Raw genomic sequence first — 12708 nt, 5'->3', positions numbered from 1 at the left:
GAAATCCTATACTCTTAAGTTGAGAAGCTAGATGTCCTTCTGTCTACAGCATGGATCCTTGACCCTAACAGCTTATTATGTATTTCATTAGGACAGTCTAGGTCTTCTTAGAATTGCAGAATGCCACAAACAGAGAGCATCTTGCTCACTTCTTATTTATTAGGCTCAATTCTTTATGAAAACAATGTAAAGTATAAGGACACGCTTCAATACCTTTTTGCTTTTTTTCTAAAAGATTCTAGTGTAACATTTTGGACAGGCCTGAGTCCTTGAAAATGAACCAGATTAATCTTGAGGTGCTAGCCTCAAGGCTGATTGTCTTCAGTGTAGTAAGTCTTCTAACTTACTTCTTCTGAATGGCCCATTTGATTGAGGAACCCCCCCCCGCCCCCGCCATTCCTTCTGACGTCTACATTAACTGGCCATATTTTTCTCACTGCATTCAGCTCCACAGTATGGTTCCTTCCCAGATCTTCTTTCTACTGAGTGTTCAGATCCTTAGTTGACTGTCGTCAACGTTTAACTGCTTTCCACCCTACAATTTTTGTAATAAATCAGTGCAGATAGCTGGCTTTCTAGTAAGTTCTGCCCCTTTGCATAAAGTCTTGCTAGAAAGCCTGCAGTCTTTCTCACCAGAAAGAATGCTGGGTTTTAGCTCACATGGGTTCATCCAGCTCCACTCCAGGCAAGATCACTCAGCTAGTCATTAGGGGCTCTTACAGTCATGGCTGCGAATGAATCTATTGTATAGGTATATTCCCTAGTGGCATAGTGGTTAAGTGCTACGGCTGCTAACCAAAAGGTCGGCAGTTCGAATCCGCCAGGTGTTCCTTGGAAACTCTATGGGGCTGTTCTACTCTGTCCTATAGGGTTGCTATGAGTCAGAATAGACCTAACGGCAGTGGGTTTGGTTTTTGGTATTCCCTAGAATGCCCTTTCATGAGGCATACTTCTCTCTGAGTACCAGGTTTGTGTTTTCTGAACGTTTGTTTCCACGGGTCCTCATCTCTCTGATCCCATTGGAGGCGGCTACTTACCTTCAGACCTTGGTCTGGCGGGGCCTCCTGAGTGTCACTAAGCTGGGCCCTCTATGCTTCCAGCCGCCCCTAGCATGACCCCATGTCATGGTGAAATGTGAAGTGCAAGGCTGGCAGAGGAACAGGGGCCCTTCCAACCCCCGGCAGGATCCCGGCTCTCCATCCATGGTTCCCAGGGCGTGTCCTCTCTTCCTGAGTTGATGGCCCTGCATCTCAATCACATCAGTAATGATGGGGATAGGGGTCAGGAAATAGAACTTTGTGAGCAGGAGGGGAAGTATGTCAATGGCATTCTTCTTACTTGGCTTTGAAAAATTACTAAGTTCCACCCTATTATAATAATACACTAGCCTCATTTTAGTTGAGTCGCATAGGTGTTTCATCATGAACATAGAATCTATGTGGGATGTTCTCTTTTTTTTAATTATACAAAGGAATAGTTTTTTTTTTTTAATAAGGCCATATGATGGCATTTTTTATTATACTTTAGATGAAGATTTACAGAACAAACTAGCTTTTCATTAAACAATTAGTACACATATTGTTTCGTGACATTGGTTACCAACCCCACAACATTGACAACACTCTCCCTTCTCAACTTTGGGTTCCCTATTACCAGCTTTCCTGTCCCCTCTTGCCTTCTAGTCCTTATCCTTGAGTTGGTGTGCCCCTTTAGTCTCGTTTTATGGGCCTGTCTAATCTTTGGCTGAAGCGTGAATCTCAGGAGTGACTTCATTACTGAGCTAAAATGGTGTTCTTGAGGCTTCTCCAGTCTATGTTAGGTCAGCAAGTCTGGTCTGTCTTTGTGAGTTAGAATTTTGTTCTATATTTTTCTCCAGCTCTGTCTGGGACCCTCTATTGTGATCCCTGTGAGAGCAGTCAGTGGTGGTAGCCAGGCACCATAGTTGTACTGGACTCAGTCTGGTGGAGACCGTCATAGTTGTGGTCCATTAGTCCTTTGGACTAACGTTTCCCTTGTGTCTTTGGTTTCTTCATTCTCCCTTGCTCCAGATGGGGTGAGACCAGTGGAGTATCCTAGATGGCTGCTCACAAGCTTTTAGGACCTATGAGGGATGTTCTTACGTGACTTAATAAGAAAAGCATTTGGAGTGGTGTCTGGCACATAGTAAGGGGTATATGTGTGTTTTTAATTGTTGTCGCCATTACTTGTACAGTTAAATAGATCAGCAAATGTTTCTAAGTACCTACCTGACCAAGCATTAGGAATATGGGGGAAAAAAAGACACAGATCCTACTGTTCTTGAGGTTACCGTGTAGTTGGAAACACACACACACACACACACACACACACACACACACAGCTTTGACTTTAATACATTGCAGTAATGTCACCACAGTGTTTTGTGTATTTTAGCTATACCTGTGTGGTGGCGTCACGTGGCATTTAGATGGAGTGCATAGGACATACATAACTGGTTCAGACCATGAGGCCAGAGAATGCTCCCGGATGGAAGGTATCAGCGCCGAGAGCCCTAAAGATGAGTAGAGTAGGAGGAGCAAAGGCAAGAGGAGAGAGGTGTGTGTAGAGAGTGGCTTTGCATGTCTAGAGCGTAAAGTATAACGGTTTTGGGGAACGTGGGAAGAGTAGAAAAATAAAGCTGATGTTGCCAGCTGCAAAACTGCAGGGGGCCTTGTATGCCAGCACTGGGTGTCCCGGACAGTAATACGTAGGAGCCGACTTCCAGCAGGACAGTGATAAAGTCAGAGCCACACTTTGAGGGGTCCCCTAGTGACAGCACTTTGAGGGGTCCCCTAGTGACAGCACTTTGAGGGGTCCCCTAGTGACAGCGTGAAGGGTGGATTTGTGGTTGATGTTGTGGTGGTGGGGCCATGACACCGACCTAGGGAATGTAGAAGGCATGGGGGGGGCACTCTTTCTCAGGGCTCATGTCATTTGGGGCTAGAAGTAGAAAGATTCCGTGCACGGCCTTGCTTTTCTTGTAGCTCTCACTGGCTCGCAGGCCGCCCTGTGGGCTGCTGTGGGGGCAGCGTTGGCTGGCCCTGTGGGCTGCCGTAGGGGGCAGCATTGGCCGGCCCAGGGGGCAGCTGTCACACAGCTGCCGGAGGTGCACTGGGCTTCGGATCTGTGCCCACAGCTCAGAGGCCTCGCTGCAGAGTTGCAGTGTTGGTTTATGTCACGTTTTTGATTGATCACATTCTTGTCCCCCCAGCCACAGGAGTGCCCTCCTGGTGCATTCAAGCTTTTGTTATAATTTGGATGAAGGCTGCGTGGTCAGCTCTGTTTTAGCTTTGATATAAAAAACCAGTTCTGACCCTTGCAGATTTAAATAACATCCATGAAGGTGGAATCTGTGTCCTTTCCCCACTGGTCTGACATTGGGGCACCCTGAGTGTGGAGGTCAGACGAGACTGTTGGAATAGTCTGGGGGGAAGTCACGCGTGTCTGAACTAGAGCAATGGCAGAGGGGATGCGAAGGGCATAGTTGGGGTTTGTTTGCTTGTTCGTTCTTCTGGTTGGTAGGAATGTCGGTAAAAGATTTTCTTTCTATTCGTCTTGCTTCATAGGAGTGGAGTCATGTCTGTAAACCTCTGCACTTGATTTGGCCCAAGTGGGGCTGAATGTATAGCCAGAGCAGACCTCACCTGACTTCGGCTGTTTGTCTTCTCAGATGTGTTTGAGTGTTAACCGTTTTTACCAGACACTGGTCAAGTTTTCATGCATTATCGCATTTAAACCTCATCATGAATCTTGGAGGAAGATGTAATTATTAATCTTATATTACAGATGAAGAGACTAAGGCTCAGGAAAATTAAAGAACTTGTCCAGGGTCACGGTTGTAAACAACAGAGGTGGAGCTTGAACTAAGGTCCATCTGACTCAGAGCAGTGCTCTTCACTACCATGCTATCTCACCTTCTTTTGAAAAAAGAAAAATTTTGACTTGAGTATTTTGGGCAAAGCTCTTAAAACAACTCTGAGTTTATTGCAAAGCAGTAGCAAAGACAGTTTGATTTCTGTAACTTTATTTTGCTCATGGTTGTGATGTTCTTGGGTGGATATTGAAGATTCGTAGCACCCCCCTCCTCGCTCCCCCCCCCCCCCGCCTTAGGATACTTTGTTGATGTCATGAGAAGATGTTAGCGTGGAACGCTTAGCCGTCTTTGAAGCCCGTTAACACTGCAAGGCCTAAGGAGTTCAGAAACCTTTCAGTGATCAGATCTGGTGTAAGAGCTTCCCTTGGCTTATGTGCTTTTTGTCTAAGTGTTTGGAGATGTAATGCCTGACTGTTAGCCATCTTGGAGTTTCCATGTAGTTCGTTCTTAGGAAGGGCAGATGGAAAATCATTAGCACTTCTCTCCTTCAGCAAATTGATATTCCATCAAACCTGGGCTCTGCCCTCTTCAGGACAGTGAGCCTTTCGCTCATCTAGGAGAGAGCACCAGGTCACAGTAACCACCAGGAAATTAAATTGTGCGCTTTGCCTGGTTGTGGAGAGGTCACTGGGAAAAGCATGAGCTGCCAGCTCACTTTACCTGGCAGCGGTTCAGCTCTTTGACAGGTCTACCTCTGATTTAAACAAATTTGAGAAATATGTAAAGTTTTGGAAGCAGTTTTGCACTGATTTGATAAAAGAAACCACAAAACACTGCAGCGCAGGTGTTGAGAATGTTTGAAAGCTGATTGAGGGAAGCAGATGGCTTTAGTCAGTGGCATCCAGCCAAAAGAGCAGGTGCTGGTCACGTGACTGCTGGTTACCAGGGTAATCTGATTGCTCTTGGCGTGCAGATGAAAGGAAAGGGGCCCAGTGTTCAGCTGTAGTATTGTATAATTTGTGGCAGTTAGAGCGGAAATAAATGCTGGAAATGGAGCCTCATAGTAGGGGAGACTTCTGTCCATGTGTAGCATAAACACTAGGACAGTTGGATGAGGAATTGTTGTATGGATTTTTTTTTTTTTTAATTTAAAAAATATTATGTTTTCTACGGATCTTTTGGGGACTTAAAGTTTTAGATTACTGCCTCTCTCCCGCCTCACCCCGCTAAATAAAAAGAACTCTTTAAACCGAACTGCGGTTTGCTATGATCTTGAATTGTTTTATTTCCTTATGTGGCTATTTACTGTGCTAAAATGTCGACAAGACAAAACACAAACAAGCTCTTCGTAGTTTTTTAAAACCGACTAGTTTAAGACTATAAGCTGTTCTATTAGCTGGAAAAAAAAAATAGATTTTAGGGGTGTGATGGATACTTCATTATATTAAAAATTCCTTTGAACTATTTTATGATACATACTTTATTTTAAAAAAAAAAAAAAGGCATGTATGTGCCCAGGCCCCTTTTTCCTTTTACTATACTCGACACCAACGGGTTTGATTTTTGGTTTGGATACCTGATGTTGAAAAACTGCTATTTAACGCACACTGTCAGCACACTGTTCTGGGAATCTGCAGACTTTAATAGGTAAACTTTGAAAGTGTTTTGAAATAATATTTTTTGTTTTCAAAATTCATTGGGATTTTAGGCTCTCTAGAAAGAGTGAAAAATTACCATCACTGTGGTTAGATTACTTTAATTGTTAGATAACAAATGATCATTGATCTTAGAAAATCTTGGGGCCTGTTTATAGAAACTGAGGTAGTAGCATTACATATGCATTCTAAGAGGGAATGTTAGGTAAAGTTCTAAGGAGATGCTGAACTGGAAATGTTTTTTCTTAAAGTTCACACCTCTCTTTTGACTGACGTTAACATTCAAATCCTATTAATAATTGACAGAAACATACAATGGGACACGTGCTTTGATTATTGGGTTTGTTTTGCTATATTTTTGTATTTCAGCAACGTAGCTTTTGAAAATAAGGCTAATTTTGTCTATGCCAAAAAATGCCTACTACCCCAAAATAAGGCTTATTTTTAATTAAGAAAGCTCTGTTAAGTAAAATTATGAAGAACAGGAAATTGCTATGTATTGTAATTATATTTTGAAAGCTTCTAAGTTGGATAAAAATCTAGCTGGATGGTATTAAAGAGGACACTTCACAGTATCCGTCCAAAAAGAACTTAAATGTGAGTGTGTAAATTCAACCACAAGAGACACAGAGAGATCATTATATTCTAGTTTTCCATGACAGTTTTTAAAGGAAATGTTCTACACCTTAAAAACTTGATAGCAAAAGTCCTTCTTAATCTTATTTTTCATTTGGGTTGGTGTGCTGGCAAGGATTTTGCATCGACTAGATGACCGAATGTACTGTGTATGGTACTGGGAGTGTTCGCATGCAATTTCTTTTTAATTTGGTCCGCTATTTGTTAAAGGTCATCAGGATGGGGTTTTGCCATAAAAACTTAATTGATAGTACTTACCTTTAAATGGCCAAAATGCATTGATTTATAAATCGTCATTGATTCTTCAGGGATATGAATGTGGGAAATATAAGGCATGGGGCATGTGGACAACCACATTAAAAAGTGAGCACTAAGTGATCCACTTTGAATTCTAGTAATAAGAAACCTGATTCAGAAGCAAGTGCTTTGAAGAAAAAGGTCAACAAGGGGAAAACAGAAGGTTCTGAAAATTCAGACTTAGAAAAAACACCCCCACCATCTCCTCCTCCTGAAGAAGATGATGAGCCAGGTGTTCAGGTAATACCATTATTCTGATACCCAAGCCTCGATTATTTCGTGTGGGGTAACTTTAGACATGTATAAAGTGTTAACAGTAGACCTCCCCTGTCTTTGTTATAGAGATGCTTTTAAGCTGTCTTATTGTTATTTTGGAACATTATATCTACAGTGATGAGAGCAGCAGGGCCAACGCGAAATTAAACTCCTGGCCAGGGATGCCATGGTTTTGCTGTCTTTGTCTCCATAATAAAAATGAGGATCTTCATTTATTTCTGTAAATATATATTTTGATGTTTATATTTGTTACCGCTCATGTTTTGGTTAATATATTGTTAATCTATGAGTTTGTTTAAAGCTTCATTCACATTTTTAATTTTTTCTTCAATGTTGTTGCTTGTCAATTTGTTTTTTTTTTTTTTAGTTTTGCAGAATAAGACAATCAAGGTGTAATCTGTAGCTTGTCTTAGGGTTTCTGACATTTGATGGTCAGAGTTGAGTTATATTCATGTGATACTGGACTTTCTATGAGCTAGTCAGTGACTTTCTGGATAGCAACTCAGCAGAATTTTCCAGTGTTAGATTCTCTTGACTTTTGGAAGATTTTATGGGAATCGATTGGAAAACTCCCCATGAAATCAACATTAGGAATTTGGGTTCTTGTGTGTAAAGGCCGCTGCTTTCCGTGATTGGATGGAGAGGGATCCTTACACATGACAGTTAAAAATGATTTCCTTGTTAGGTTCCCTGGAAGCATGCCAGTGTCGTCCACTGGGATGGCTGGGAATGTAACCTATGTGAGTGACATCTGAGTTACCCTGCAGTGGATCCTGAGGATCCTATTGGACTAAGAAGCCAGCCCTCTAAGAAGCTGGATTGACCTGTTCTTACCGTTCATCCAGTGCATACCCATGCTTCCACCTACACCCTTACCAATTGGATTAAAAGTTAGAAATAACAGTATATTTGTGTATGCAGCTCCAGTCTAAAGAATTTCAGATATTTTGGGTTCTTTTTTAGTTACTGTAACTTTGCCGAATGACCCAAGCTAAGAGGACCCGAAAGGGAGAGAGAGCATGGGCAGGTGTGGGTTGGTTTGGTTTAGTTGTATGACGAACGTAGTGATACCTCTTGCAGTCTGGGCCAGTGTTGTAATTTCCTTTTATTTTACGCATTGGTGAAATGCTATTGGGAAGGTAAGTAGTTTTATTTTACTTTTTTTAATTACCTAAGGAGTTGTAAACTAAAGCGTTTTAATGATTTTGAATTTCATTTTCTTACTCAAGGTGTTTTATCCCTAATTGTATTTGCTTAAACTAGAACTTCTATGACAACAGTATCTGGACAACATTGAGAAAATTTATTCATGTGAGCCAAGAAAATCCTGTTACTTGTTCACAAATATCACTGCTGTTTTTTAAGTCTTATTTGTGTTAATGTAGATTCAAATGGACTTAGTGAAATTAATAGTCTTTTTTGGATTTTTTTTTGCATTCCAGTTGAAGAAAAAAAGCGAATCAATTCAAATGAATATCAGGGCATACTTTCTAATTGGCTGGTGCTTAACTGCTAGGAATATAAGCCACCACATATGTAGATCTGATGTTGCGGGCAGTATTTTCTCCGTTTCTGTGATACAGGAAGTGATGCCAGCTAGTTGTTTATGATGTTTCTTCCTGTAACACATGCATAAATGGCTGAGGGGTAAAATTCTTGAGTTTTGTGCTTGATTTCTTTATATTTAAGTAAATGCAATATATATTTAACTAACTAAAAAATTGTGTCACAGATTATGGCAACAGTGAGCTCATGGAAACACATGCAAATCTTCTCTTCTGTATACCGCTCTTAGCTACAACTAAGTAACTTTTTAAATGCAATCCAAGTTTAAAAATAAAATCCTCCAAAGTTGTTAGTGTCAATTCACGAGTTTTAAGTTACGGTTTAAATACAGTTCTTATATTTCATTTTGAGCTACAAAAATCTTCCAGATAATAATAGGTTAACAGACCACAATAGAAACATAATTAAGGGATAAAATCATTTAATTTTTTAAAGAACTAACTCTTACTGGGAGATTAGAAAAGGAACCTATGTACCTAAAATAAATGAATTTAATATCAACTATGATGTAGCAGAGAGAGAGAGAGAGAAGCCATATAACATTTAAAATTTTCAGGAAATTGAGTTCCAGTTGTATTTTGGGTTGTTTTTACACTTATTATGTGACCTTGTATATGCTACTGTCTAACCCCATCACTAGGAAACCCTATGGGGCAGTTCTACCCTGTCCTGTAGGGTCACTGTGAGTTGGAATGGACTTGACCGTGCCGAACAACTCCATCACTGTTGCACAGACAAATAGTGATGACAACACAAAGTTATTTCACAAAGTTGTTAGAAGGAACTTACCTCATAAAAGTAATATCCACCAATACATAAATTTCTTTTCTTTCTTTTTTAAAGAAAGAAAAGCTCCCTGTTTTACTACACTGGAACCTTTCTTTAGTATCAAAGTAGGATTTAGTGTAAAGTGGATTACATTTTTTTAGTATGTTAGTCTTAGATCCCATCCAAGGGTGTTTAGTTCCATCTACTGATAGAATACTGGGACAGTGTGTGTGACTCCAGGTGTAGAAACCTGTTGACACTTCACAGGTATGTCCCTGGTAGCATGTTCCTCCTTCCAGTAATGGTAGAAGGGTGAAAATATGAATCAATCCATTTCAATTTAGTTAAATTCATATACCAAATGAAATACAGATGTTTTGCTAAATTTCACAAAATGTTCTTGATAATAGTATTTAAGTCATAAAGACTTAAGTGAGAGGTGAGAAAGTGAGCCCAAGAGAAAAGTTATGGGAGGAGAGCATGGAAGCCATGGCTAGCCTTGTAGCTTGTTGCTTTCTGGTTCTTCTTTGGAGAGGGAGTAGCAGGTTAACGGTGACGCTGGTTCTCCTAATCGCATTTGCCTTTAATTTGTACCATGTCCTGTTCTAAATGCTTTAAACGAATTCCCACAAGTGAGTTTCACAATATCCTACAGTCATTACTATCATTAACCCCTTTCTACAGACCAGGAAACTGGGGTCCACAAAATAACTTGTCAGACCTGGGCACTCAGCTCCAAGGCCCATGAGATTAAGCTGCCTCCAGTGATGTGGGAAAGGGTCCCAGAGGGCTTCTGTGCTGCCTCCACATGGGATTGCTTGTTCTGGGCAGCACTGAAGCTTTGTAGTGGAGAGGAGGGTCAGAGGAGGAACCCTGGCCCATGTGGCCACTCCCTCTCACTAAGCCACAGGAAGTATGTGAATAAAACATTACCCAGTGTTTCCAGTCAGAATGGTGCTCTGTGGCTAAGCCCCCCCGTGGCTGTGTAGGGTTAGGAGCTGACAGTGTGGGGCAGTCCTCTTGATGTACTTATTAGAGTGGGCTTGTATTGTGAGCTGCCTCCAATCCCTGTTTGAAAGCAGGGAGGATACAGACTTAACAAATAAAAACTAGTCAGTTCGATTCTTTGGGAAAAGGTGCCGGGATTGTGGTCATTGTCCAAGAGCTGAAAGTACCATACCTGTCACTCCTTTGGTGTGCATGGTGGCAATTTTGCCTTTCTCTGCCAAGGTGTCCCGCCTGGAAAGTGTTTGTGCCCATGAAGTTCATGAAACTCTTTAAAAAGTTTTATTTCATAAATCTTAGAAGGATGTTTACATAAGTGTTAACTTTCCTCAAAATTTTTTTCATTTTTTCTATGTGCTTTTTGTACTCATTCTATAGACTTATCAACAATTTAAAATGTACAAGTATTTTCAGATTAGGTTTTATTATGTACACATATAAATGAAAAGGTTATTGTCTCCTATTTTTAATTAACTTAGAAAACTAATTGTTTGCCCAAAAGTTCAAATAATACAAATTATCTTGAGCAAAAAGTACAAAACTCTACCCTCTGCTCTGTTTACTTCTCTCCCTAGAATTAACAGCTATTAGCTTTCTCTTTTTTCCTTTCTGTTTTTCTGGTTGTCGTTGTTCCTGTTATTGAAAACATATTAATATACATTCCTTTTTTTTTCATATATTCATTTGAGGCATAAAATGAACAAGAAAGGCAGTGTCTTGGTCTTCAGGAGTTTATGTCTTGATGATCCACACATACAAGTAGATACACAATGTTTCTTATTTATCTTAAGTAGAATCATAACCTGCATCTTGTTATGCATTTTTCTTTTTTACTTAATAATTTACCTTAGAGATGTTTCCAAGATGTGTCCTGTGGGAGCATTTCCATAGCATGGTTTACGAGAAGTGCAATTGCTGGATCGAAGGGTTGGGGTATTTTAGAAAGATGCTACCTCATTGTCCTAGAAGGACTCTACCTGTTGATATTGTGACCACAGGGGTGTGAGAGTCCTGTTTTGCCAATATTTCTACTAACATTGGCTGTCACCAATCTTTTACATTTTAGCTAGTGTGGTATAAAAATTAAATTAAAAAAAAGTAAATTACTTTTCAGATTCATTCACTGTGAATTCTGCCATTCAGATGTTCAACCCCTCAAAAAAGTTCAGGACATTTTTGTTAGGACCAAGATTAAAATGTAAACCTTCAATTTAAATGTCCTTCTGCAAATATGAGTGCAGTAGGAAGATTTGGCAGTCCGCTTCAGCAAAGATGTACAGCCTTGGAAGCCCTATGGGGCAGTTCCACTCTGTCCTGTAGGGTTGCTATGAGTCGGCATCGACTTGATTACAGTGGGTTTGGTTTTGGTTTTGAAATATTGTGGGTACCTTGTATGGTATTATAACATGCTCGATCATCCCAGCGGCTGAATGAGGAATAAGACTTGTTCTTTCCGTTTTATTTTCCAGTTGACGTTCCAGGAGCTGGAAGTGGCAGAGCCAGGGCTGATACCCGGCTTTTAACTCCACATCTCTGCCCAGTTCCATTATATTTGTTGCCACTACTGTCTTTTAACCTGACTTACAGGATTAAGCTTCTCCTTAAGATCAAGTTTTTAAAGATATCGTTTACTATTCTGAGAAGTTAGGGAGACTGTCACGGACTGCTATTTAACATCCACGCTGTTGGGGTTTCATTTTAGAAGAGACGTTCCAGCAGGCAGGTGAAGAGGAAGCGATACACCGAAGACTTGGAGTTCAAGATTTCTGACGAGGAGGCAGATGATGGAGATGCTGCTGGAAGAGACTCCCCTTCAAATACTTCGCAGTCAGAGCAGCAGGTGAGCCATCAGGGGTGGGTGATTCAGGTGTGCATTTTAACAGGTGAACTGGAGTCTGAGAAGCTAAGCAGAAGCACTGGACTTTTAACTGGGAAACCTTCATCTAATGTTGGCTTACGCGCTCTGGGAAATTACTTGTTTAGCAGTATCCTGTAAAAAGCCCTGTTCACTGAAATTTATGTACATCTGTGATATGTAATTTGACACAATTTTGGAGAATTAATGGTCTATGCTGAGGAAAGTCAGAGCTGGGAGACAAGGCAGCTGGATTTACCTCTGAGAATTCAGTGCTGTAGCTGCTGGGACTTTAATAAACCGCCGAAGCTTGTCTCCTGCTGTTAGGCACCGTAAGAACCCCTTTATGAAATTACTGCCTTGTAGTACCCAGCAGGGCATACTTTATTCTCTGTGCAATGTAAATGATGGCTAAAATAGTTTGTGTAAAATGTGAGTAGTAACGTAGGACTGATTATGGTAAAGAGCTCTCTGTTTTGTTTTAATTAAATAATGCTCTTTTCTTACCATTAGTGTCCTGTACTTTCATTACCAAACTGGTAACTCATCGGAAAGTGTATTAAATGTAGTTCGGTATTTTATTTGGTAGTTTGTGCTCCGTTAAGCTGTTCCATAGCATCTAATGTGACCGCCATAGATAAATGCTACCTATAATAACAGAACGATGAGTATATTTACCCCATGGATGTAGAGGCAGAAAAGTTGTATTTTTGACTGCTGTCGTGCAGAGCTCATTTTTTCTTGGCAGCTAGAGTTTCTGAATACTCTCTGGCTTTAGGGACCCGTTCTTGTCCACATAATGAAACCACATCATCACA

General features: G+C 40.6%; 1 protein-coding gene across 7 annotated transcripts in view; it reads left to right on the top strand.

Moving 5' to 3' along the window:
- Positions 1 to 12708, top strand: part of CHD7 (chromodomain helicase DNA binding protein 7) — a 225699-nt gene that overhangs the window by 134426 nt on the left and 78565 nt on the right. For all 7 annotated transcript variants that reach the window (XM_049853864.1, XM_049853865.1, XM_049853859.1 and 4 more), the window contains 2 exons: positions 6519 to 6660; positions 11738 to 11875. In XM_049853864.1, coding sequence (XP_049709821.1) covers positions 6519 to 6660; positions 11738 to 11875 — 280 coding nt within the window. The remainder of the gene's footprint in view (positions 1 to 6518; positions 6661 to 11737; positions 11876 to 12708) is intronic.

The sequence above is a fragment of the Elephas maximus genome, chromosome 15, assembly GCF_024166365.1.
Source record: "Elephas maximus indicus isolate mEleMax1 chromosome 15, mEleMax1 primary haplotype, whole genome shotgun sequence".
NCBI lineage: Eukaryota > Metazoa > Chordata > Mammalia > Proboscidea > Elephantidae > Elephas > Elephas maximus.
Note: the sequence above shows the minus strand (reverse complement) of the source record. Positions and strands in the feature narration are given on the sequence as shown.